The 23,760-nt window shown below is 41.5% G+C and overlaps 1 protein-coding gene across 1 annotated transcript in view; it reads right to left on the reverse strand.

The window, feature by feature from the left end:
* Positions 1 to 23,760, reverse strand: part of MYRFL (myelin regulatory factor like) — a gene marked incomplete at both ends in the record, with an annotated part of 100,329 nt that overhangs the window by 14,955 nt on the left and 61,614 nt on the right. Inside the window, 6 exons of the mRNA XM_084255983.1 lie at positions 723 to 808; positions 4,752 to 4,815; positions 5,415 to 5,578; positions 12,729 to 12,838; positions 14,224 to 14,332; positions 21,519 to 21,719. Of these exons, the coding sequence (XP_084112109.1) occupies positions 723 to 808; positions 4,752 to 4,815; positions 5,415 to 5,578; positions 12,729 to 12,838; positions 14,224 to 14,332; positions 21,519 to 21,719 (734 nt within the window). The remainder of the gene's footprint in view (positions 1 to 722; positions 809 to 4,751; positions 4,816 to 5,414; positions 5,579 to 12,728; positions 12,839 to 14,223; positions 14,333 to 21,518; positions 21,720 to 23,760) is intronic.

Raw genomic sequence — 23,760 nt, forward strand, 5'->3', positions numbered from 1 at the left:
AAGATAAGCAGGGCTCAAAAGCTGAGGGCCACCCCAGGAGCAGCAGGTGCCTGGAGCCTGGAGCCTGTGACAGATGTCTGCACCCCAGCAAGGGGGGGGGGGCGCCACTTCCCAGAGGAGCAGGGATGGTTGTAAAAGGCACTCTCTGCTGGCACTGCCAATACTTATACTTGTGTCCTTACTGTATTTTCTTGCTTTACCTGCTTAGTGAATTTGGCTACAATGTGACAACACAGTGCACATTTTGGTGTAAGCTCACAGTCTCTTATGTATAAGGTCTTCACTGAAGAATCCAGAAGAATACTAATAAATATGAGTGTCCAGGGGAGAGTGGATTGTAGCTGATTCCCCACTCATTTTTTTTTCCTCCCAAGTAGAAAGGAAGGAGAAAAAGAATCTGAGTGCTATCTGTGAGACTAAACACACACACACACACACACACACACAAACTCTGAAAGGCACAGTGAGCTGTTAAAAAAATATCAGCTGAATGAAAAAAAAATCATCCTCCATATCACATTTCAGTGCAGAGAGTCTATGATTTTCTTTAAAATAAGAATTTAAAAAAGGACTCCCTCATCTGTAAGCTAAATCAAAGGTCATGTCTAAAGGATCTTTGTCTTCAAAATAAATATAAGGTCAGCCCTTGGTTCATAAATGAAAAGAAAGATGAGAAGCAGAATAAATAGCTTAACATAGCATAACATTGAAATTTTTCTTACCAAAATGCCATCACAGCAATTAGAGTTATAACCAAAGTCTGGAAAATCCAGTTAGGACACGACTGTTTTTTTCCTGAAAAATAAACCTATAAAAAGATTCAGTAGGGAGCAGTGATAAACCCACACTAATAAGGGACACCTGAAGACTGGCTCCCAGTGGGGTTCTCTGTGCTCCCTAGGGGTGGCTGGTGAGCTCTTTCCACCCCACATATCCCTCCACCTCTCAGCATCCCCAAAGACAGTTCTTATAAAACTTTCTTCAGTTCCCTGCCTTTGCCTCCCCCTCCAGGCTACAGGCCTCTCTCCTTTCTCTGAGGTGCTGCAGGGCAACCTCTGTGCTCTCCCCTTGGCCCTTATTCTTGAACTTGGATGAGAGAAGAAGAACAACCAGACAAGGTATTGTCAGAATTCCAACATCCCTCTGTCTAGAATGCTTTTTGAAAATCAAAAGGTCTTCAAGACATGATGGAATAAATCCCAAAGGAAGGATTTCAGGCATCGCGACAAACAGTGAACGAGACTTTTGGGGCATGAATACTAATAAGTACTCTTTAGGTGACACACATTGGTATCAAGTCTGCCACCTGGGGGTTTTTTTATGTTTTTTTTTCTCCTTTTGTTCTACATTTTATTTTTTAATATTTTATTTTATATATTTTTACATCATTTTTCATTTTTGCACAATGTATGCATTTTCATCTTGGTTATAGTCCCCATACAATTCCCACCCCTCTTATTTTGATTCCGCCACCCCCCCCCCGACCTGGAGTGTGTCTCTGGTTTATAGTTGCTTGCTGATTTTGACTTTTACTTTATTATAATTAGTATTTTTCCTGGTCTCTTATTTAGGTTTTCTAAATTCTTGCTATAAGTGAGACCATGCAGCATTTTTCTTTTTTTTTTCTGGCTTATTTTGTTGAGTATGATCCCTTCCAGCTCCATCCATGTTGCTGCAAATTGCATGAGTTTATCTTTTCCTGGACCCCTATGTTTATAGCAGCACTATTTACAATAGCTAAGCTATGGAAACAACCCAAATGCTCAAAAATAAATGACTGGTTCAAGAAGATGTGGTACATATACACAATGGAATATTACTCAGCAATCAGAAAAGATAAACTCATGCCACCTGTTTTTAAGGACACTTTTGGAACCATGTCTTATTTATTCTTATATCCATTTAAGATATATTCATTATGCAGAAGGATGTGTAACACCACAGGGGTACAAAAATGAGCAAATCCCAGTCTCTAGGAAGTGAATTAATACATATTGGCATCCACATCATACTGCACATGAGGAATGGACCGAAAATGACTAGGCGGCTGTGCAACTGGTAGAGTCTGGCTGATAAGATAAGAGAAGATTCTTGCCCACTTAGTTTTTTTTAAAGATTTATTTTATTTATTTATGCATATAAGAACTGGGGTATAGGCCAGACATGTTGGGGGGTAAGAGGATTCACCAGAGACAGAGTGGGGAGCAGAACAGGTGAATTTACTGAAATACACTGCTGGGGGAGCAGCTGGAGAGACAGGAGAGGTCTGCTTCCATGTGGGTCAGCTCCCTGGTTGGGATCAAACTCAGCCAGCAGTGGCTTATGCCACAATAGCTTGTGAAAGCTTGATAGTGCTGAGACTTTAACCCCTGTGCCACCAGGGAGGCTCTCTTGACCACTTAAATAAAGTGTTCTTTAAATGTGAGTTTTTCTACTAATGCAATAGGGAGAATTATGTTTGCTTTCTCCTGGGGATACAGAAGAAAGTCATGCTTTTCATCAGAAGAGAACTGGAGAATAGTAACAGGCTATTTTAAGTAAAAGCTTAAGATTGGTCCTTGTTTTAATTTCCTGAGTGTATTGTCTGAATAAATAAAATGTTCTTCAATGGACTATGGGGAGATGGAATTGGGGCAGGATTAACCACACCCTTTTTAACAAGTACACAAACCCACAGAGCAATTGTAACTGAGTCATCTATAAGTGGAAGCCATGCTGAATACCAAAAAGTGAATGGTAGAGACCATTCCTGCTTCTCACTGGCACTGTACTAAGGATGTCTTACTAGCATGTTGTACAGAGAAGGAACTCAATGGAATTCATAGTGCAGATGAGAATTAAATAGTATTAGTGTCAGGATAAGTGCTTCCCCTCCAACCTACTCCCCACAGCTGCCAGATTATTTTAGATCTCTATGTTTGTGCTCCAAATTGTTTAACCAAGTGCTTGGAAATGACCTAAGACCTGGCATCAGACTTGCAGTTGAGTCTTGAACAAGTCATGAAATTGGCATTGGTCCTTATTTTCTCCTTTGACAAATATAGGAATGAGTAAATAACACCTACCTACCTTTCAGAGTTATTGGATAGATCCAGTAACAGGAACTCCAGAAGCCATTCCCTCTATCCCACTGCAATTTATTTTATTTTATTTATTTATGCATATAAGAGCTGGAGTGTAGGCCAGATGTGCAAGGGGGGTGATGAGAGAATTTACCAGAGACAGAGAGGGGAACAGAACACGCAGACTGACTGAAATACACTGCTGAGGGGAGCAGTGGGCAAGACAGGAGAGGTCTGCTGCACCATGTGGGTTAGCTCCCTGGCAGGGATAGAACTCATGCTGCAGTGGCTGCTGATAGATTCATAGTGCTGAGACTTAACCCCCTGCACCACCAGGAAGGTCCCCTGTGCAATATTTTTAATGTCTGTGTTTGCTGAGCAACCCGTTACACACTGGGCACCGTGATAAAGGGCTTTAGCTCATTTAATCCCACCAACAATCTTCACAAGATAGATACTATTATTTTCTCCATTTCCCAATGTGATTAAGTAACCTGCCCAAAAACACTTCTCCATATATATTTATCCATGTATTTATGTTTATTGGCACATCTGGAAGCTAGTTGACAGCATAACAATTTACTAATTTATAGTAGAATATTAAACTCTATGAAATTTTTTAGAATATTTCAACACATTATAACAAGAGTAGAGAGTAAACTGAGGCAGTGGCCCAAACATCAGGTTGATCCTTAACCAAGTGTCAACTATGGTCATGAATATCTTCGCCTGGCAACAGTCTCCTATGAAAACTGGTAGATTCGGGGCCTCCCCTGGTGGCGCAGCGGTTGAGTGCTGGGCTGCAAAGCTGCCTGCAGCCTCTGCAGTGCCGGTTCCATCCCCTGCCTCCGAGAGGGTCCCACATGGCGCGCAGACCTCTCTTGCTGCGCCTGCTGATCCCCTCAGCAGTGTATTTCGTCAGTCTGCCTGTTCTGTTCCCTGCTCTGGCTCTGGTGAATTCTCTCACCCTCCCACGCTTCTGACTGTACCCAGTGCTTGTATAAATAAATATTAAAAAAGAAAAAAGAAAAAAAAGAAAACTGGTAGATTGGGGAAGAGTGCTGAGCTTCAGAGCTCTCTAGAACTACAGCTAGGGAGGGAGGGTAGCAGCTTCTCCCTCACCAGCACTTTTCTCTGTCAGAGAAGTTAATAAATGATTACCACTCACCTTCTACTGTAAATGTTATCCTACTGATGAAAGTCCCCTTTATTCATTTATAAAACCATCACATTTTAACCTTTGTAAGTGAATACCTATTTTTCCACTTACATACATGGTGCTAAATATCAAAGGGAAAAAGGGATTTGAGGATTAACTCAAGTCCCTTTGGGATGATCTGGAGCCAAAGATAAGGGGCTAAGTTGAGCCAAGGAATCTACACATCCTGCAGCCCAGGGCCACATGCACATGGAAGCTGATAACTTTTACCTGATGGGGACAATATTTTTAAAACCTGTCAGAATAATATACCTGAAATAAACATTTTTTCACTTCTCTGTGAAAAACCAATTAATATCTAGTAAAGACCTAAAGTACATAAGAATGCAAGCTAAGGAATCCATAACAAATAAAAGAAAAAAATTTAAAGGAGTTTCTTTAAAGACTTTTTAATGGAAAATATCATCTGCTTATTATAAATGTAATGAATAAAATTTATAACATAAATTATAAATATATACTTGATTTACCTTGTTGGGTTTTTTGGGAATGGTCCTTCCTGTAGAAGATACACTAACAGCTCTGCTAAATTTGCTTTAAAAAGAGAGAATGAAAATTTATTATAATTGAAGTGCTTCTCCAGTAGTTACTGTGACAAAAACCGAGGCTGTCACTAAAAGCAGCCTGACTTTTTCTTTTGTAATATGGTGATAATTTTTAAAAAAGAAAAGTCAAGGCAATTGAGAGCTCCTTTTGTGGAAAAGTACTGTAGTAAGCATAAATGAATGCATTAAATGTTACATTTCTCTTTTTGTCAACATTAATATGCATTTATCTCCTTTAGTAATAAAAAATTAAGATTTTCCCTACAGACCAAAAATGTATAAATTTAGAAATGGCCACCTCTCCTAGTTAAAGGAGGACCCATGCACACTTTTGCTAAAATGTAAGACTTCCTATAACAATTGCTCTTAAACAGGAATCATGTTTTGTTTCCTTTTAAAGCAACAGAAAATTAAATAAGAAAATGATCACATAAGGAAATTGTGTTCCTAAACATTCTAAAAAAGAATAGGGACTTCATTATCAGAAAATAATGGTTGCTGGATCAAGAAGACCATTCAGATCAATCTAGTAACAGAAAGACCCCACTCTCTCTGCTGTCTAGTTTTCCAGGGGGAGCCTTGATATACCTGATGGAGCTTGCTCCACTGCCTGAGGACTTCCAACTACTGAGCCGCTTTAGCCTGGCCAGCTTTCTGTTCCAGATTTCTAACTCTTCTATTCTTTCTTCAAGGTTGTTGGTTAGTTTGCAGAGCTGCTTCACTGCACCTACATTTTCCATAAAGATCTGGTCCTAAAGAATGAAAACAATACAGTTTGCATAAATGTCCAGTCTGAGACCACCGGGAACTATCCACAGCCCATTCAAAGAAAATTGGGGCACACCACTGAAAATGGCTATGTATGCACACAACCTCAAGTTCTTTCAAGATAAAGTTGGAAGAGCTTTGCAATTTAAAATGGTCTTGTTAAACTGCTGGCCGTGTAGTAAAATTACTTTTGTTCAATTTGCAATAAAATGGAAATATGACCTTGTAACCCAAGAGAGAGAATGGAGCTGAAGGACATTATCAAGTTTGGAATCCAAAGATTTCTTTTCAGTGGCCATTATGCTATATTTAAAAGTCATAAAGTCAGAACAGGCTGTGAATGTTAATTGTGTGTGCATCACTAAATCTTTAGGACATGACTGTGGTTCTTCCAGGTCGAATGTGCATCAAATTGCTCAGGCAAAGTGCAGAAGCAGAGGAACCTGGGTCTTCCTCTGAGTTCTGCTCCCTACTAGATATGAGACCCCAAGCAAAACAGAAACCTTCCTGAGCTTCAGTTTTTTTCATCTATAAATGAGAGGATAATTCATTAGGTGTTGGTTTCTGCTTTAATATTCCATATACACAATTTATAACTTAGCCTAACTCCCAAACAAAAATTTAAAACAACCACACAATTCTTGCTTAGAGAAAGCCACAACTGTCATAAAGAGCTATAGGGATATCGAGCAAAGCCAGGATCGCCTGGCCATCCTTGCCCCCACCCACACACTTGAGTTGTCATAGAACAAGTGTGTATATTTCTCAGCCATAACAAAATCCCTGAAAGCTCTCATCAATATGCACCCCAGCCCCAGGACCTCTCCTCTATTCGCCCTCTCGATTTACAGGCTCAGAATGCAGTGACACTCTGTAGGGCTCATACAGTCTGGTCAACTATTGCAAAGTGATGAGCTAGAGGCCAAAAGAGAAAGGCAGCTTTGTAGTTGAGGGGTCAAACTCAGGAATGCTTGTCATTGAGTTTCTCATCATGCAAACCGAAACTTCAAGGGTTTCAAACACTTAAAAGCAACCACTCAAAAAGGACTTGTAAGTTTAACATTGCAGACTTAAGGCTTAGTTTATGCAGTTCAAAGACAGACTTGTAAGACAGTTAAACTCTCTGATCAGCCACACAGATTTAAATGAAGTCCCCCCCCAATACTCTGCAATTACAGTATCCAAAGCTTTATTCTAATAAAGAGCCTTTATTCCTCAAATAGAAATGCCTGCTCTTCCTCAAGGTCAGTCCAAATCCTCTTGTACCCAGGACCCTCCCAGAGGCCACTCGTCAGAAGAGCGCTCTCTTCCACAGCACTCTCAAAGCATGTTCAACATTATCACTTGGCCATTTTTCTCATATCAGATCTGTAGTATCTGTCTCTCCACCCGGATCATGGATTTGTCATGGGCAGCAATTATAGTCTCCATCTGCTTATCTCACCAGTATTTAGCACATGCATTTGCCCACAGTGAATGCTCAAAAAGAATGTACTAAAGTGAATTAAAAGGTGTTATGAGTTAGCTTAGAAAAGCAGAAAGTTTTCCTTTTGAGGAAGCAAAGTGACCAAAAATCTTGATCACTTAGCCCTATTCTTGCTCTAAACAAACAAAGAAGGCAGGGGATGGAATGCAAGGACATTCCTGTACTGGGATTTTAAAACCCATGAAAAAAAATTCTTTATTTTTCCTAAAAAATCTTTCAATATCTATCCAAACAATAGACATTGATAAAACCAATGTAGAATAGAATTTGGCCATATCTAATAAAATTGTGCATGTTTTATTTTACCCATTAATCCTACGTTTAGGAATCTATTCCACAGATCTTCTGGTACAAGGTTAAAAAAAATCCATAAATTATTAATTGAAGCACTACTTGCAACTGCAAAAACTGAAGTTCTTTTAAGGATCCAAATGTCCAGCAATAGGGAACTTTATGAATATAAAGGACGCTACATTCCACAATAGTATACTATGCTGCCTCAGGTATCTGGCACACCCCAGTGCCAGGTAAACCCCTGAAGACCTAGACTCCAGACAGTCCCCCAGACCCAGACACTCAAGCTGTCCAGCAGCAGGGGACAGATGGACAACATGAGCATATTTTCTGAAAGGACCAAGGAACAGTCTGTCAAGCACGTGTGTATATGGAAAGATATGTGCTTTTGTGAAATCAGTCCTGATTGAGCTTCAAGTGGATCCTTTTTTAAATCCTCATCTTTTGCCCCAGACCCTTTGCAATGTGCTAATCATACTGAACCATTTGCTGTTCCCCATGCTTTCTTTCGTCACTGGAATGAACCCAGCTTCTCCTTGTACCTGAATTTCCACCTTCCTTACACTGTGTCATTTCTACTTATTATCAACACCTGGAGATAGGGCCCCATATTGTCCACAATATCCAGCTCAGAGCATTAACTCAGCATACACTTGGTGATTAAATGACCACTTTTACAATGCTGGTTTATGACATGAGGCATTGCTCCTGGTGAATTGAAGAGAGTGGCCAAACTTCCAGTTTATCAGAGGTTTCTCCTAGAAAAGTAAAAAGACAAAGGTCCAAATTCCCTTTCATATTAGGAAATGCCCATAGAAGTTCAGATGAATTAAACAAAGATGTTTAACATCCTTAAATCAATGGGCTAGTGGTTTGGCTATACGCAGCAAACTGGTTTCCACTTTGGTTCGATTCTTTTCCCATTGGGAGGGGATTGGATTGGCCCAGGAAATGGATGAAAATCCTTTGGGTCCCCCACCTTGGCTCCTAGAAAACCCTTGGAATCTATAGAACAGTTTGGAAGCTCCTGGCTTGACTGCAGGTCTAATGATAAATGTTCCACAACACTGAGGAGCAGGCAGGCAGTGGAGTTGATTTCTACCTCTTTGGAAACTATAACTTGGCATCTATCTACCTCTGTCTAACAACACGGAATAGGTTAGCCATTCTCAAAGCAAAGAATGCTTTGAGAAGTTGAAGTGGATTCTTACTTCTTTTCCAGTGAGAGTCACAGATTTGAAAATCTCTCCTAGTGGCATCTGATGTTGCATGGACTAACATTTTATAATACAATCATGGGAATAAAATAGCCTGTAACTGAGCATTGTGAAAGTGATTGCCAAAGGGACAGAAACTGCTTTCAGCCAATGGGTGTGTCTGGCAATTGTTTGGGCTTTGGATAAACTCAGCTTTAGATCTTAGTCCAAGAGTTTATTTTGCAGATCACTCACCAGGTCTTGACATGGATTTTAAAAACATAGAATCCCAAAACCAGAAAAGCAGGCTGCTGAAATGGTAAGGAAGCTCAGACTTCCAGTTGAATTTCCAGCAGGCCCCTCGAGGAGAGGTTGCTATCACATGCGTATTTCTCTTGCAAAGAGTTCAGCTCTTGTGCTCATTTCCCTGGATGCTGTGTTCTGACATCTGCCTTACATGAGCTCTAGCATCACAAAACAGTTTTAAATTATGTGTTTTATGGTTGCCTTTGTTTATTTGCTTTAGAAATCTTGCTATTTCTGATTAAGTACTGTGTGTGTTGGGAGGGTGGGGAGGGCTCGAGTCCTTAGACTGAGACTCAAGTTTCTAGTTGAACCAGCACATGTCAGCACATGGTTTGTTGTAAACCAGTACAAGGTTTGTTGTAATTCCATGAATTCTTGTCCTCCCCAGGTGCCCAAAGAGTTCCTTTTGAGGGTGGTCATTGTGGCCTAGAACCACTGGCACATGTAACTCAATTTCCAATTAAAAAATAGAATAAGTAGTTCTTTATCAAGTACCTATGATGTGCAAACCACTCTCTTAAGTGCAGGAATAAAACAATTAGGTAAGGTAGACTGAATCTCTGCCTTTCTAGAACATATTCTCTAGTAGAGGAGACTGACCAACACGTTAACCACAAATAAATAAAAAGGCTTTACGTTGTCATTAACACTAGAATGGAAGTCAATCAGGCATTGAAAGAGAAAATAACTGTCGCTATCTTAAATCATTGCTAGAGATTTGATCTATGAGTTTTATACTTTTGAGAGCACTGGGAAAGAATTAAGTAGTAGCATCAAGTGGAAAGTCAACAGTCTCACCCTAAAAAGGACAGGAAACCCAACGGAAAACTAGCCAACCAACTCACAGAAGGAGAAATCAAAAGAACTAAAGAGATGTATGATTTCATTACACATTAGAGAAAGGCAAGTTAAAATAGTAAGATACCACTTTATCCCATTCATAGTTGCAAAATTGAGAAAGTTTGAGAGTGCCAGGCATTGCTGAGGATATTGAAAAACATTAAGCCTCATTTGCCACTGTTATGAGTTAAAACTGATCAACATCGGGCACTATTTCAAAAAATTAAGGCTGTGAATTTCCTATACTCTGGCATATGTGCCAGAGAAAACCTCCCACAACTCACATTGTGTGACACTGTTCGTCACCGAATAGTCTGTGGTCAACAGGACTGGAAGGGGTCCACCACGTGAGAATATAAAGGCATATGCCAAGGAAATCCATGCATCAATTAGAAGTTATGAACAGCTGTATGTAATTCAAATAAATTTAATGCACATTTAAAAAACAACACTAATATACTATTCCAGAGAGGACATATATATATATGAAACACATTAGAGTGCCTGCCAGTGTTGGGAAGGAGGGTTGGCAGGAGAGGGGATGAAGAGAGAATAAAAGGAGGTGATGTAGTAAAGTAAAAAAGCAGCAAAATAAGCATCAGCTCTAAGTTTCAACAATAGAGACAAAGGGGAAATATCTCCTTGGGTGGGGGGTGGGAAATGAAAGGGGCTTTACTGAGCGACAGCATTCAAGTTTCTTCTGTAGTCTTTAGAGCCTTTACTCAGTTTTAAGTAGCTGGAAGGCACTGTGAGAGACTGAGTAGCTGAGACTGAGCTCAGTGGACCTTGTGCTTGGGGAATGTGGTCCATTCCCACGGGGAGGAAAGCTTCTGACCAAGGAGTCAGATTTCCCAGATAACAAAAAATTGGCATTAATCAGAAAGGGACTCACATACTTCAAGTCTTCACTTCTTTAGAATTACTTAAAACACTCTCTTTGAAAGCTTTGACATAAATTCACCATTTTAACTAAGTTCCATTTTGGTAAATACAGTGTGAAATTCCAGGTCCTAAACCAGAGGTTGAATAAATAGATGTATCTGATTTTCAAAGCATGGTCACCACCTGCTGACACACTATTTAAATTGCAGTTTTAGGTGCAGGAACAATGACTTCATTTCCCACTGTTTTATTACAAAAATGCTTGAGCATACAAAAAAAATTGAAAAAACTGGAGATATCCATAAACACCACTACCTAAACTTATATTTTAAACAAATTACTGGAAAACTTCATTATGCCCTTTATTATTAAAAATAAATTTCTCATGATCTACCTCTCAAGTGAAGTGATAACCTAGGTCTGAGAGAAACTAGAGAATCTCTTCCATCTAAACTTGGTTGGGAATTAGAAGAAGGTAACTCATCTTCTGCTACCAGACCCTGGAACTTTAGGGCTAAGCAGACTGTTTAGACCCCATAATCTGAGTATTTGTTTTCTGAGAGCTTTTAGGTGGATACAGTAGAAGTGCCTCTACCTGCTGCTCTCCCTATGCTTTGCTGACCATTGGGGCTGACAACATGGAATGACATGAAGACTGCTTAGAAAGTAGGGTCTCTGCTCTTACCCATCCTTGTCTAAATAGAATCTGCACTTTAATAAGATCCCCAGTGAATCATGTCCACTTTGAAGTTCAAGAAATACTGTCCCCAAGAACTGACAAGCTACAAATTAGTCTCCACTCAAACATCCCTTCCTATTACTACAAACCCCAAGTCAGTCACTCTTCCCTTTTAGTATCAAATATAATAACACAACATAAAGCAAATCAGCAGTAAAGGGACTTCGCAGGATTTCACAGAATTAATAAATGTGGTGTCAGAATGACTCAAAGCACACACACAGCATCAGAAGAAATGGCAGGCTTAGCCCCACCAACACGCAAAGGGGTGATCATCTAGAAGGCTGATGACAGTCCTTCAAAAGAGAATGATTTGAATATCAAAGAATGAAGACAGGTCCTTGGGGAAAATAAAAAGTCTGGTGAATATCTTTGTAAATGTGACCCACTGTATGACTGTGCTGTGAAAGTCAAATATACAACTTGTCGAAAAGCTGCTCTGAAAAATCAACACTTGAATGTTTAATAATTTGTAGAAGGAGCGCATTGGTAACATAAATGATAGTATGTGAAACTTGATCTATTCTTAAGTTTTAGTTCCATTTTTTTTTAAGACAAAGCATAATCAAAGGGTGTTGTCACTATTCTTCAGGATAGCTGGTCCTTAATTTAAGGCACTCAGCTAAGTAGATTTTCCCCAGGCCAGTTTCTCTCCTGCATTAACAGCAAATGCATGTTCCTTTGCTTTTTCCCTTTTGGAACTTCTTTTTGCTATTGATGACCCCTGTGGGATCATTGATACTGTTAGGGGGAAATCATGTCCTGAGTTAATCCCATACAGGCTTTGTGGACCCACCCCCACTCCAGACTAAAGCCATCAAGACATTGGGAAAGACAAATCCCATCACCACCAAGGGAGGGTGGCTGGGACCTGAGGGTGGAGTTGGGCAGCCAGGTTGGATATAAAAAAAACCAAACACGTGGGCCTTGGGGTCTCTCTCTCTGGCTCACAATCGCTCGCCTCCTGGCTTCACCGCTCCTGGCTGGCGGCCAACTCTGAGAGCGCCATTTTGGGATTCCTGATCGGCGGATCGGGTAGGGCTCATTTAAAACTTTGTCTCCCACTTTTCTCCCAGAGCTGTACATTTCCTCATTTCCCCTTCCCTTGTAAATAAACCTTTTATTAACCTTTCACGTGTGCCTGCAGTAGAGCATTGATAAGTCCTTTTAAGCGCGCGGGTGAGGACCCACAGTCAGGCACCTCGTTTTGTATCGAGGTTGCTCTACAACAATACCAACATACTCCACTGCTCAGTGAGGAACTCCCTTGGGGTCCCGCTTCCTGGCTGGATGTCTCAGTGCATCATGATGCTCTTGGTTCGCAGTGGGGTTACAGTGGCAGCGGCATCTCTGGTGAGTGCTAGCTAGAGTGATAGCTGTTCAGTGACTACCTTATCGACCATGAGGAAGTTCTCCAATGTCTCTCCGTTTTCACAGGTGACATCGCCAACTTCTCTTATGGCTCTGGGCAGGATCTCTTGCACCTCCTGGGCAATCATCCCTAGATACAAAACACTCCAACAGGTTTAATCAGGAAAAGGCCTTTCTGGAGAAAATCCTCTCACACGCTTACATAAGAACGGAACACCGCCAGCCACACAGGATGTCTTTGCAGATAGATGCTTATCCCTCCTCAGCTTTTGCTTTGATCTGCGATGCATTTGAAGCAAAGGAATTGTGAGTCAAGAAACACTATAGGATTTAAAGTGAGAGTGTTCCTTTCTCTACATTTCTTTGAGACTCTGAGCCAGATTTTGGAAGGAATACGAGTAAGTGCCTTGAAGTCCCTGAACACATATGCAGAGGTAGGACATGGTTTCCTATCTCTTCCAGCAGGAAGACATTGTCCTTTAGATGGTCCTGATACAGCAATATCTCTTCTGCTTTGAAGAGAGACACTCTCTTCCCGTCTAAGTTTCTTTAATCTTAAAGAAGCCTTATAGATATAAGGATTATAACAGTGGTGAAATGATAGGGGTCGGGAGGAAGGGAAGGCGCCATATCTAGCAGAGGAATCTACACATACACACCCAGCACAGGCTGCTCGTACACACTAGATGACTAACGATCTGCTTTCTTTAAACTAAAACTCTTGTTTTAAACTGAGATTTCTGTCCTGATGATGCCCAGAGGAGTGCTGGACATTGACAACTGAGGCTGTATCAGGGTCAAGATAACCTGGAGGCTGATAGCAAGTTCTGCAGGCTGAACACGATGAATACTAGAAATATCAATTGTGATGTGTTGTTTGCTTGTAACTGTCGTTGTTTCACGCGTAAAAATGCCAGCTCAAGAGGAGATGACAGAAAAGTCTGTTTAGGGTGCTAGGCCCACCGTTCTCTCAGATCAACAGCTAGTGATCTAAAAATTAAAAAGGCTTATAGATTCATTTCCTGTCTCTGCTCATTAGCTTTCCATAGTGACAGATAGCAACACAACCCAGGGCTATTCCAATAACAGTCCTTCATTTTTAGAGTTCCTGGATTGCAGCATAAAACTACTTTTCTAGTTCCTTCTCCAACCTCAACCCACCTATGCTGCCCCCTTCTCCAACCCAGAGTTGCCCAGTGCCCCTACTTCTGTAATTGAGCCCTCATCCTATGAGCAAGAGGACGCCAGTGAAAAGAATGTACATTAAAAAAAAAAAAAAAAAAAACAACACTCCACCAGGACCTTGGGATGCAGGCATGTTGGGTGGGAGTGCTGAATAAAGACAACCCAGAAATTTCTTTAACCTTTCCTGTTCTAGTGATATGAGTTTTGCAGAGGATGAGTTGAACCAACAGTTTGCTGTCAAATGCCATAACATACAACCTGCCCATCCAGTGGGAATCAAAATTTTAATAGTTGACAACCCAGAATTTAAAAGGGAATTTGTGTGTGTACCTGTTTGATGCGCCGCGTTTATTCCCATTGCAGATGCAAATTCAGGTTTGTAGTCATATTCAACGATCCTCATTTGTGCTATTCTTTTCAGCTGCTCATTTGTGTCAACCTAATTAAATTAAAGAAAAACAAATTTCACCTGCTCAGATACTTGCTCTTCAAATCCGTGCCCAGAGTGACCCAGAGCGATGAGGAATGCTGGCAGCGGGACTGTCCTTTTCTCCTGCCAAACTATTTTAAGAGAAAGTTATGTCTCTTCAGAGGAGCTGAAGTCTTAAGGTTCATGTCAGTGACTTCCAACCACTGACTAAATAAATAGCCAAGGATTTGTCTAAATTATAGGGTGAAATCTCCCTCTTTTACAGCTCCTGCCTTACCGCTGCCCTCTGAGGTAAATTCTCCCAAGGAAGGAGGTTACTCGCTGTGGAGAGAAGCAATGAGCTGCTCAGGAGGGCAAGCGCAGTGTAAAATGCACACAAAAATAAGCCAATCTTGTATTGATTAATTGAAAATGCAATGCTGAATTCAAGAAACAACCTTTTTGGACACTTTGCTGAAGAAAATTCCTTCAAGTGGGAGACCGCAAGCTCACGTTGCCCACCCCTGGATGCTTCAAGATGAAGTGTTGCCCCTCCCATGGGTGGTCTGCCCAACCCCCCTGTCAGTGATGGTGTCCTCCTCTGAGCTCACGGCTCTGACAGTTTAAGACGCTCTCAGCTGTGCTGCAAATTCCTTGAAAACAATGTCACCAGACCCCAAAATGATAACAGAGTAAAATGACAATAACAAAGATAATATAGTAAATTTTTCATAAGGCTAAAAGTGTTTGGTTCAAAGAATCCCCCTTTAATTTGATCTATTTAAATAAATTGGTGATAGGGCCTCCCTGGTGGCACAAGGGGTAAAGGACAGCACTGTGAAGCTAATCCGCAGCCTCTGCAGCACAGAGTTCGATCCCTGGCCAGCCAGGGAGCTGCCCACATGGCGCAGCAGACCTCTCCTGTCTCGCCCACTGCTCCCCTCAGCAGTGTATTTTATTCAGTCTGCCTTTTCTACTCCCCACTCTGTCTCTGGTGAATCCTCTCACCCCCCGCATCTCTGGCCGCATCTACCCCAGCTCTCGTATGCATAAAGAAATAAATCTTTAAAAAAATAAAATAAAAATCTGTGGTTTGGACAGGAAGGCAGACTCATCACAAGTGATATTATGATTGGGAAACACGATGATGGATGTGAATAGAGCAGCATGGCAGCTCCAGGGAGGTACCTGCAGTGTTCTTAGGGGAGCATGAAGAAAGGCGGCCTAGCATGGGAAAGCCCAACTGACACCTTGGCTCATTTCAGTTCTCAAACATGTTCTGCAACTTTCACATTGGGAGCTTTGCTCAAGGCATTTTCCCTGCCTTAAAAGCTCTTCATTCCCTCTTCCCTTTCTTCTCCAGTGTAAACATTGCTTCACCACAGATGCAGTCTTGACCTCCAAGATAGAAAGGGTCCCTCTGCCTTATGTGCTAATGGCACTTGTTCTTTTCCTTCATAGTGCTAACCAAAGTTATCACCAGACTGGTTATGTTGTCTTTTTTATCCGTCTTCTCCCATAGAATATACACTCATGAAAATGAGAAAAAACTTGAGGCCATGGTTTTCTGTTTATCACCAGATCACCAGTTTGTAGCAAGAGTCCTTGCATATAGTAGATGCTCAACTAATTTGTTAAATAAAATAAGAACGTGAAGCTAGGAATAAGGGAAAGATATGGGTGGAGTAGGAAAGAGTGATACTAAGACAGGGATACCAGGTAGAAGGAACACCATAAGCCAAGTCCCAAGGCAGCAAACCCCTTGAATGTCTGCACAGCAGAGGCAGAGTTTGGCATTACTAGACATAAAGACTAAGACCCAAATGGAGAGGTCTTTGCAGGTCATGCTAGGAAGGAATAGTCACAATTTCACTTTGCTCTGCCCAGCCATCTATCACTGTAAGCGCCTTCATTCATTTAACCAATATTTGTTGAGTAGCTATGACTCGTTCGTTGTTATCTTAGGTACTGGAGAGTCAATGAGTACTTCTTATTTGAAGATTAAATTTTAACAAAAGTTTCATTTCTCAAGGTAAGACTTAGGTTTCATTCATCTCAGAACAAAGCATATAGCATATACTGATTGAGTTGGAGCAGTGGAGACCAGGGACCAAACGTTGCCCCCTGACTTCTGGACACTGCTCAAGCCAGACAGGATGATGCCCTCCCAGGGTCAGAGCCTGAACAGCCCCCCCGGACATCCTGAGCAGGGGGCTTTGAGGAAGCAGGCAGACTTTAATAGGAAGCAATGCACATGGGCTCACTCTCTTTTTCCTCAGAGCTGCTGTGGAAGACAGCCATCCTCCTGCAAAACAGGAGGAGACCTTTGCCACGCCCTCCAAAGGGGGATCCCAACCTCAGCAGTACAGACCTCTGCCACACACTACTGGCTCCTGTAGCTGCAACTCCACCCCATGACATCAACCGGTAACTGAACCTTCCCCCCACTCCCTCTACCTGGGTAGCTCTCCCTCATGCTCTACCTGTTTTAACCTGTTAGTTAAAATAGTTTCTTTTTTCTGCACCAAAGACTTTTTTTTTAATTTGTGGCAGTAGGTGGCTGGACCTAAAACCATTGAGAAAGGTTCTGCCCCAGTGACAGTTCTTTTTAGACACTTTGCCAGGTAAGAGTTGGCACCCAAAAGGGTCAATGAAGAGGAGGAGGAACGAAAAATGAGGGAACCCTTTCTGTCTTGGGGGGTGAAGAACTGCGTCTTTGCAATATTTACTTTGGAGAGGGAAAAAGAGGTGCGGGAAGACAGGGAAAATGATACCACAGAACAATCCCTGGCACTAACAGGATTACAGATGGGGTCAATCAGGAGCCAGCTGGACTGCCCTGCACTAGCCCGGCCCACCCCATTCCCTCCTCCTGGGAGTCCCATGTTTACCGGCTGCCTATTATCCCCTCAGTCTTGACATGAACCACACTAGCAACCAAAGGGAGGCAGTATCAGTGCCTTTGCTGCAAATGGAAAGCAGAGGAGGGTGCCCTCACTGAGGCTGTCCAGGTTACAGAGACAGAATGAGTCCTGGTGACTAAGACAGATGCATTTCCCCTGAAGACATATTGGTAGGCATAGTAATTAGGTTCTATAGCACTATTACCATTGTATTTCAGACAGCTTTTTGGCCAAAGAATATTTTAAGAGTTGGCTTGGGGATCTAAACACTTTATATAATCATATTTCCCTAAGAAAATGCTCTTCTGGTTTCTAATTCTAGTCTGTAGACATTCCAAAGACAAATATAACCTACCTGTTTTGCATGTTCCCTATGTGTACACTTGGCCTAGGAAAAACCCTTGAGGCAAGGGTTGTGCCTTCTTGGAATTCTCCTCCAGGATCTACACAAGTCAGCACTTAATGTCATGCTTTGCTCACCAATGTGTTTAGTAAAAAGCTAGAAACAGGATTTGGGTGCCTGATATGATCTTGCCCACAGCAGTTTTGCAAAGTTTGTAAATGCAAATGGCCATCACAGCGGTGCCCCATCATACCCAAGGTTTTTATTTCATGAACTCAAGCACTGCACTGCAGGGAAGACATTTCAGCCCATGGGCTCCAGTTTATTCAGGGAGGGAGATCTTTTTAATCCACTCTCTGGCCCAGAGCCCTGGGACTCTGGGTCTCTCATCAGGAGCAGCTTAAGTTACACTGGTTCACCCTTCGCTGAGGAACTCCACCCTTGGTCTCAGGGTCCTGAGAGGAGACTTTGCATGTCTGACTATCTCAAGCTTTTCACACTTTTGTCTCTACCTAGCACACTGATGGTTCAGCTCGGATAAAAACAAAACAATCTTTGGGCGTTGCATCTCACCTGATTTCTTTTCTGGCTTTTATTTTTAAGTCCTTTGCTGTCTTGTTTTCAGCCTTCACCCCAGAATTTGACTGATGCATTCAACTTTCAACTTCCTCATTTTCTTTTTCTTTTTTTTTTTTTTTTTTGCATTGCCACTGACTTTCTTCCCACCCCATTGGTTTTCAGCATATCCTTTCCATGCTCAGTTTCCACTACAAGAGGCACACTCCCTTTCCAGCATAGTCACTTTAGTGAACAAGACGCTGCTATCTGGGTGAGTTAAGCTGCTCCTACTTAGGCTGACCTCATTTCCCTAGGGCTTCAGTTTCACAGGTTTCAGTCATATCTGCTCTATCTCCTCTGTCTTGGATGTGCGTCCAGATGAGCACTAGAGATCTCCAGCAAGCCTCTGCAGGCAGCGTGCTCGTGCACTTAATATCCACAAAGCAACCAAGACAGCCTGGAGTGAAAGGACACAGCCAGGGCAAGACAGCCACCTGTTTCGTTTTCCCCATCACCCACATATTGGGCACCATGTTTGGCTACTATATCTGGCGACAACTCATCCAGAAGCCAGCTCTGGCTACCACTGTCAAAAACCAAAATTCTTCCAAGTAAATTTGAAGATCTTCTTGTCTCTATTCAACAATTCAAGATTTGGGCAGCATCCCATTTAGCAAGTGTAAAGATCCTATGAGCAGTTATAGAAAAATGGGTGGGGTTTTTTTTATAGACAGAAGAGTCAGACAGGTTATTAGCAAAAGAAAAAAAAGTTTATTATAGGCAAAGTCACCTTTCCTTAAAGGAAAGCAAGGGGGTTCTTATTCTTCTTTTGCTGATGACCTCACCAGCACTGACCAGGAAACTCCATACTGACTGGTTTAAAATTCTACTTTGATGAGAGTCTGAAACTATAATAAGGTTGGACATTAAGTCTTGGTGAAATTGGCATAAACAATTCTATTTGGGCCTTTTTTTTTTTTTTTAAGCACCATGCATCCTTAAAGAATGAGATATTGCCCTCAGTCCTATATATAATGGGGTCCAGGTTCCCTTCCCAGCATGTTTGGGAGAATGTCTCTCTTTTAAAAGTTGGAAAAACTGAGATAGGGACAGGTAAGAATGAGTCCACACATCTGTCAGCACCATCATCGCTATCATCTCTCGTCTATAATGGATGATGAATTGAACAGATAAGATTTGAATAGCACATGGTGGACATTGAATAAGACATCATTTAAATAAGATGATGAATAGGACAGATAAGTGGCCTCCCCAGTGACACAGCGGTTGAGTGCTGGGCTGCAAATCTGCCCACAGCCTCTGCAGCACCCGTTCAATACCCCGGCCGCCGCAAGGGTCCCACATGGCATGCAGACCTCTCCTGTCTCACCTGCTGCTCCCCTCAGCAGTGTGTTTCGTCAGTCTGCCTGTTCTGCTCTCCGCTCTGGCTCTGTTAAATTCTCTCACCCTCCCACGCTTCTGACTGTACCCAGTGCTTGTATAAATAAATAAATAAATCTTTAAAAAAAAAAAAAAGAATAGGACAGATAAGGACTAGAAAAAAATATTTCATAGCTGTGAATAGGCCCGTTAAGAACAACTATATTGTTATGAAATAATTTAAAAAGTGATTTACATTAAAATTATAATTTACATTTTACAAGTAAATAAGAAATATTTGCCTAGCCCTGTTCCACTAAAATAAAAAATGCTCCACATGCATGAGCTCAGAAAACATCTTGAGTAAATGAACACTTAAATAAATGCTAAAATGAATATGAGTGTTCCCTGTTTATAGAAGATATATAATGTCTTTGAGCCAAAGTTCCTGGACCAGAACTTGCCAGAATCACCATTAAAATGCAAGTATTCTAAGCAGAGGCTACTATTCTCTTAATTCTACCATGCTCTGTGTAGGTAGGGGGCATAGGAATTTCACCCAGAAAGCCAGGGCTGGCTTTAAAATGGAGAAGGCTTCCTGGAAGGGATTTGGAGAGTGCTGGGGTAGCTTTTTATTTTAAGACCATATAATTTCTTCAAACCAAGGAGCACAGTTTGAAGAAATGAATGAACAAGGTTCTTGGAAGAGCCGGGTGGCAGCAGGAAGGGCTGTGGAGGACTTTCCTACTCTTCCTCTTCTGTCTACATTTAGATAAGACCTGGCATGGACTTGCAGAGTGAGTTGGTGTGATCTGAAAAGCAGACATTTTATCTCTCTAAAAGGCAAATGCACGATATCTATGACCACTATCTGGAAATGTATGTGAGAACTTTCTCCCCCTAAGAGTTCCCACCCGACTAGTGCAGTAGGTCACAGCTCTTCTAACATGAAGTGCAGTTTCAAAATCAGTATAAAAGTCAGTATAACAGTTACAACCATTCTTTGAAATCCTTTCAGCAAAAGAGGACATTCCTTGGCCAGTTTAGAAAAACCAGTGGCAGATTTGCACTGGGAAAGGAATGCAGTCTGGAAGAATGGCCAAGTATTAACAGATTAAGTCTCCTGTTCACCAAAAAAGAATTCAGAAGGGAGTGCAAAGCAGGTTTAAAAACATGATTCTGTCACCATTTCAAAAATGCTTATGAGAGAAGCGATGTGAATGAGGAGGGAGGTAGTAGCAGAGGTAACAAATGGAAAATGGAATTAAATGGTGAAATGGCTGAAGTCAAGAATGGCCTGATGAAGAAACTGGCATATTTAATCCTAATATTCAAGGTCTTCATAAACTGTAACTTTCCAAGGCACTCAGAACTTGTCTCAATGGGTTAAAAATATAGAGAGGGGTCAGTAAGGAGGCATCCTTTCCATCTAAATAGATGAGGACACTGAGTTCCAGCAGGTTTAAACATTTTATCCAAGGTCAGGTTACTGGGGAGACCCCAAAATGGGGGAGCTCTGATTTTCTAGTGGAAATCAGAAATTAGGTGACTGCCTCTCCATAGAAAAGACGGACTTGACTCTGTACCTTGGGCCGCGGGATTGACCAAGTAAGACTGGAGAGGACGAAAAGAAATACTTGCAGAAACTGGACTGACAGTGCTCAGAAGAGAAACAGGGAGGTGGAAATTTGGAGGAAAGGAAAATGGCAAGCTCCAGCAGTTGACAATGCATAGAAGGAAGGGCAATGGCCTGTGGAAAATAACTCAGGGATGGCCTACTTGTGCAGTGGTGCTGTGCTGTCAGTGGCCACTGTTCCTGTCAGGTAAATCCATTCTCCTGGTAGTTGCTGATGCAGACTCTCAGCAGAGGAGCCTAGCAGTTCCAACAGCCGTGGTTGTCAAGCAATGTGTTTGTCTCACCCCAATAGGCAACGTGCGGAAATGCCCTATGTGGGGAATGTCAGAGGCCAGGAGCACCCCACCCACCTGCTTAAGTGTCAAAGGAGGTGCCAGAGGCCTGCCCTGTGCTCACCTCTTGGATATTCTGCTTTGCCCGGCTGTCAGAGGGATGCATGATGGTCCCCATCACTTTCATATTGCCACAGACAACCAGGGCTTCGTCCGGGGCATCTGTGTTTATTCCCACTCGACCATGACAGACAACAGATTCTGGAACTTGTCCTCGCTGCCATAATGCATCACTGTCATTTTCAAATTGCCCAGGGTTAGACGCCTGGAAAAAATACATAAATGTATTACAATTAAAGCTACAGTAGCAGGAATAGAAGATCACTTTATCCTCAGAGCAATGGAAAACAAAATGTTACCTAAGTCTTTTCACATGAAAATCACATGCTGGATGGGACATTCTGACATATACAAATGGCCCTATGACCCCAGGAAAGTCAGGGGCTCCCATAAATACTCTGCCCACTATGAGCAGAAGCTCGGTATGCCATGTATTAGAATGTCTAGTCTCTAGCGCATCTATCTGAAATAGAGAATGTGTCAGTTTCACTGGGTGACAAGGACAAGAAGAGAACTCATAATGACTATCTTCTCATTAAAGATAATAATCATGATTTCAATCAGGCTAATAGATAAGAAAACATTGTAAGTTTATTAAGACTAAGATAAAATAAAAATACTTTACATTTAGGTAGCCCCTTTATAGTTTCAAACCACTTTCATATTTATGATTTCATACAGAATTGACAAGCAAATGACAATACAAATATATTTAACATATCTCAACTATCTCTTAAACATAGATGACCATCAAGGAACACTGGAAACAGCTATGTTTGGTTTTCTGTTGTTTTTAAATTTTTTTTTTAAATTGAGGTAACATAAGGTATCACCACCATATTGCACCCACCACCAAATCACCCAAAGCACCCCCATCATAGTCCATTGGCTTCCTTTCCTTTTTGTTCTTACCCCTCCCCCACCTCACCCCTCCTTTGGATGTTTCACTTCTATAGTCAGCTTTTAAGGGTTAGTTTTGATCTTGCCTTTACTTGACACTTAGTTTGGTTTTTCTATATTCCACATATTAGTGACACAGTCTGGTATTTATCTTCCTCCTTCTGACTTATTTCATTAAGTGTTATCCCTTCCAGCTTCATCCACATTGCTGTAAATAGTATGAGTTTATTTTCTGATTGTTGACTAATATTCCATTGTGTATCTGCACCACATCTTCTTGATCCACTCATCTGTTTTTGGATACTTTGGCTACTGTAAAAAGTGCTGCAATAAACATGGGAGAACAAGTTTCCTTTCAAATTAGTGTTTTTGAATGTTTCAGATAGATGCCTAAGAGTGGAACTACTTGATTATATAGCAGATTCATTACTCATCTTTTTATTAAGATGAAAGGCTGGATTAATCTGCATTCTCATCAGCAGTGCAGGTGAGTTATCTTTTCTCCATATTTTCTCTTTTTTTTTTTTTGCATAGAAGAACAGGGATACAGGCCAGGGCAGGGGGGGTGGTTAGAGGATTCACCAGAGACAGTGTAGGGAGCAGAACAGGCAGACTGACTAAAATACACTGCTAAGGGGAGCAGCGGGCAAGACAGGAGCAGTCTGCTGCGCCATATGTGGGTTAGCTCCCTGGCTGGGGATCAAACTCAGGCCTTAGCTATGACAGCACTGAGACTTAACCCTTAGGTCCCACCAGGGAGGCCTCCACATACTTGACAGCACTTGTTGCTTCTGGTCTTTTAAGTATGGGTCATTCTTACAGGTGTGGTTTGTCATTGTGGTCTTGATTTGCATTTCCCTCATAAGTGATGAACAATTTTCATGTGCCTGTTGGCCATCTGTACATCTTCTTTGAAGAAGTGCCTATTTAGCTCTTCTGCTCATTTTTCGATTGGGTTATTTGTTTGTTTTGCTGTTGTTGTTGAGTTGTAGGTGCTCTTTGTGAATCTTTGACATCAGTCCCTTGTCAGATATACGGTATACAACTATTTTCTCCTATTCAATTGAGTGTCTTTCTGTTGAGTTATGGTTTCTTTTGCTGTGCAGAAACTTTTTAGTTTAATGTAGTCCCATGTGTTTATGTTCTCATTTGTTTGTCTTGCTGTTGGGGATGCATCTCTAAAGATATCACTGAAGCTTATGTCATGTAGCGTTTTGCATTTTTTTTTAATATATTTTACAGTTTCAAGTCTACATCCAACTCTTTCATCCATTTTGAACTGATTTTTGTGTATGGTATGAGACAGTGGTCTAGTTTCATTCTTTTTGTATGAGCTGTCCAATTTT

The sequence above is a fragment of the Talpa europaea genome, assembly GCF_964194135.1.
Source record: "Talpa europaea genome assembly, chromosome: 15".
In the NCBI taxonomy this organism is placed as follows: domain Eukaryota; kingdom Metazoa; phylum Chordata; class Mammalia; order Eulipotyphla; family Talpidae; genus Talpa; species Talpa europaea.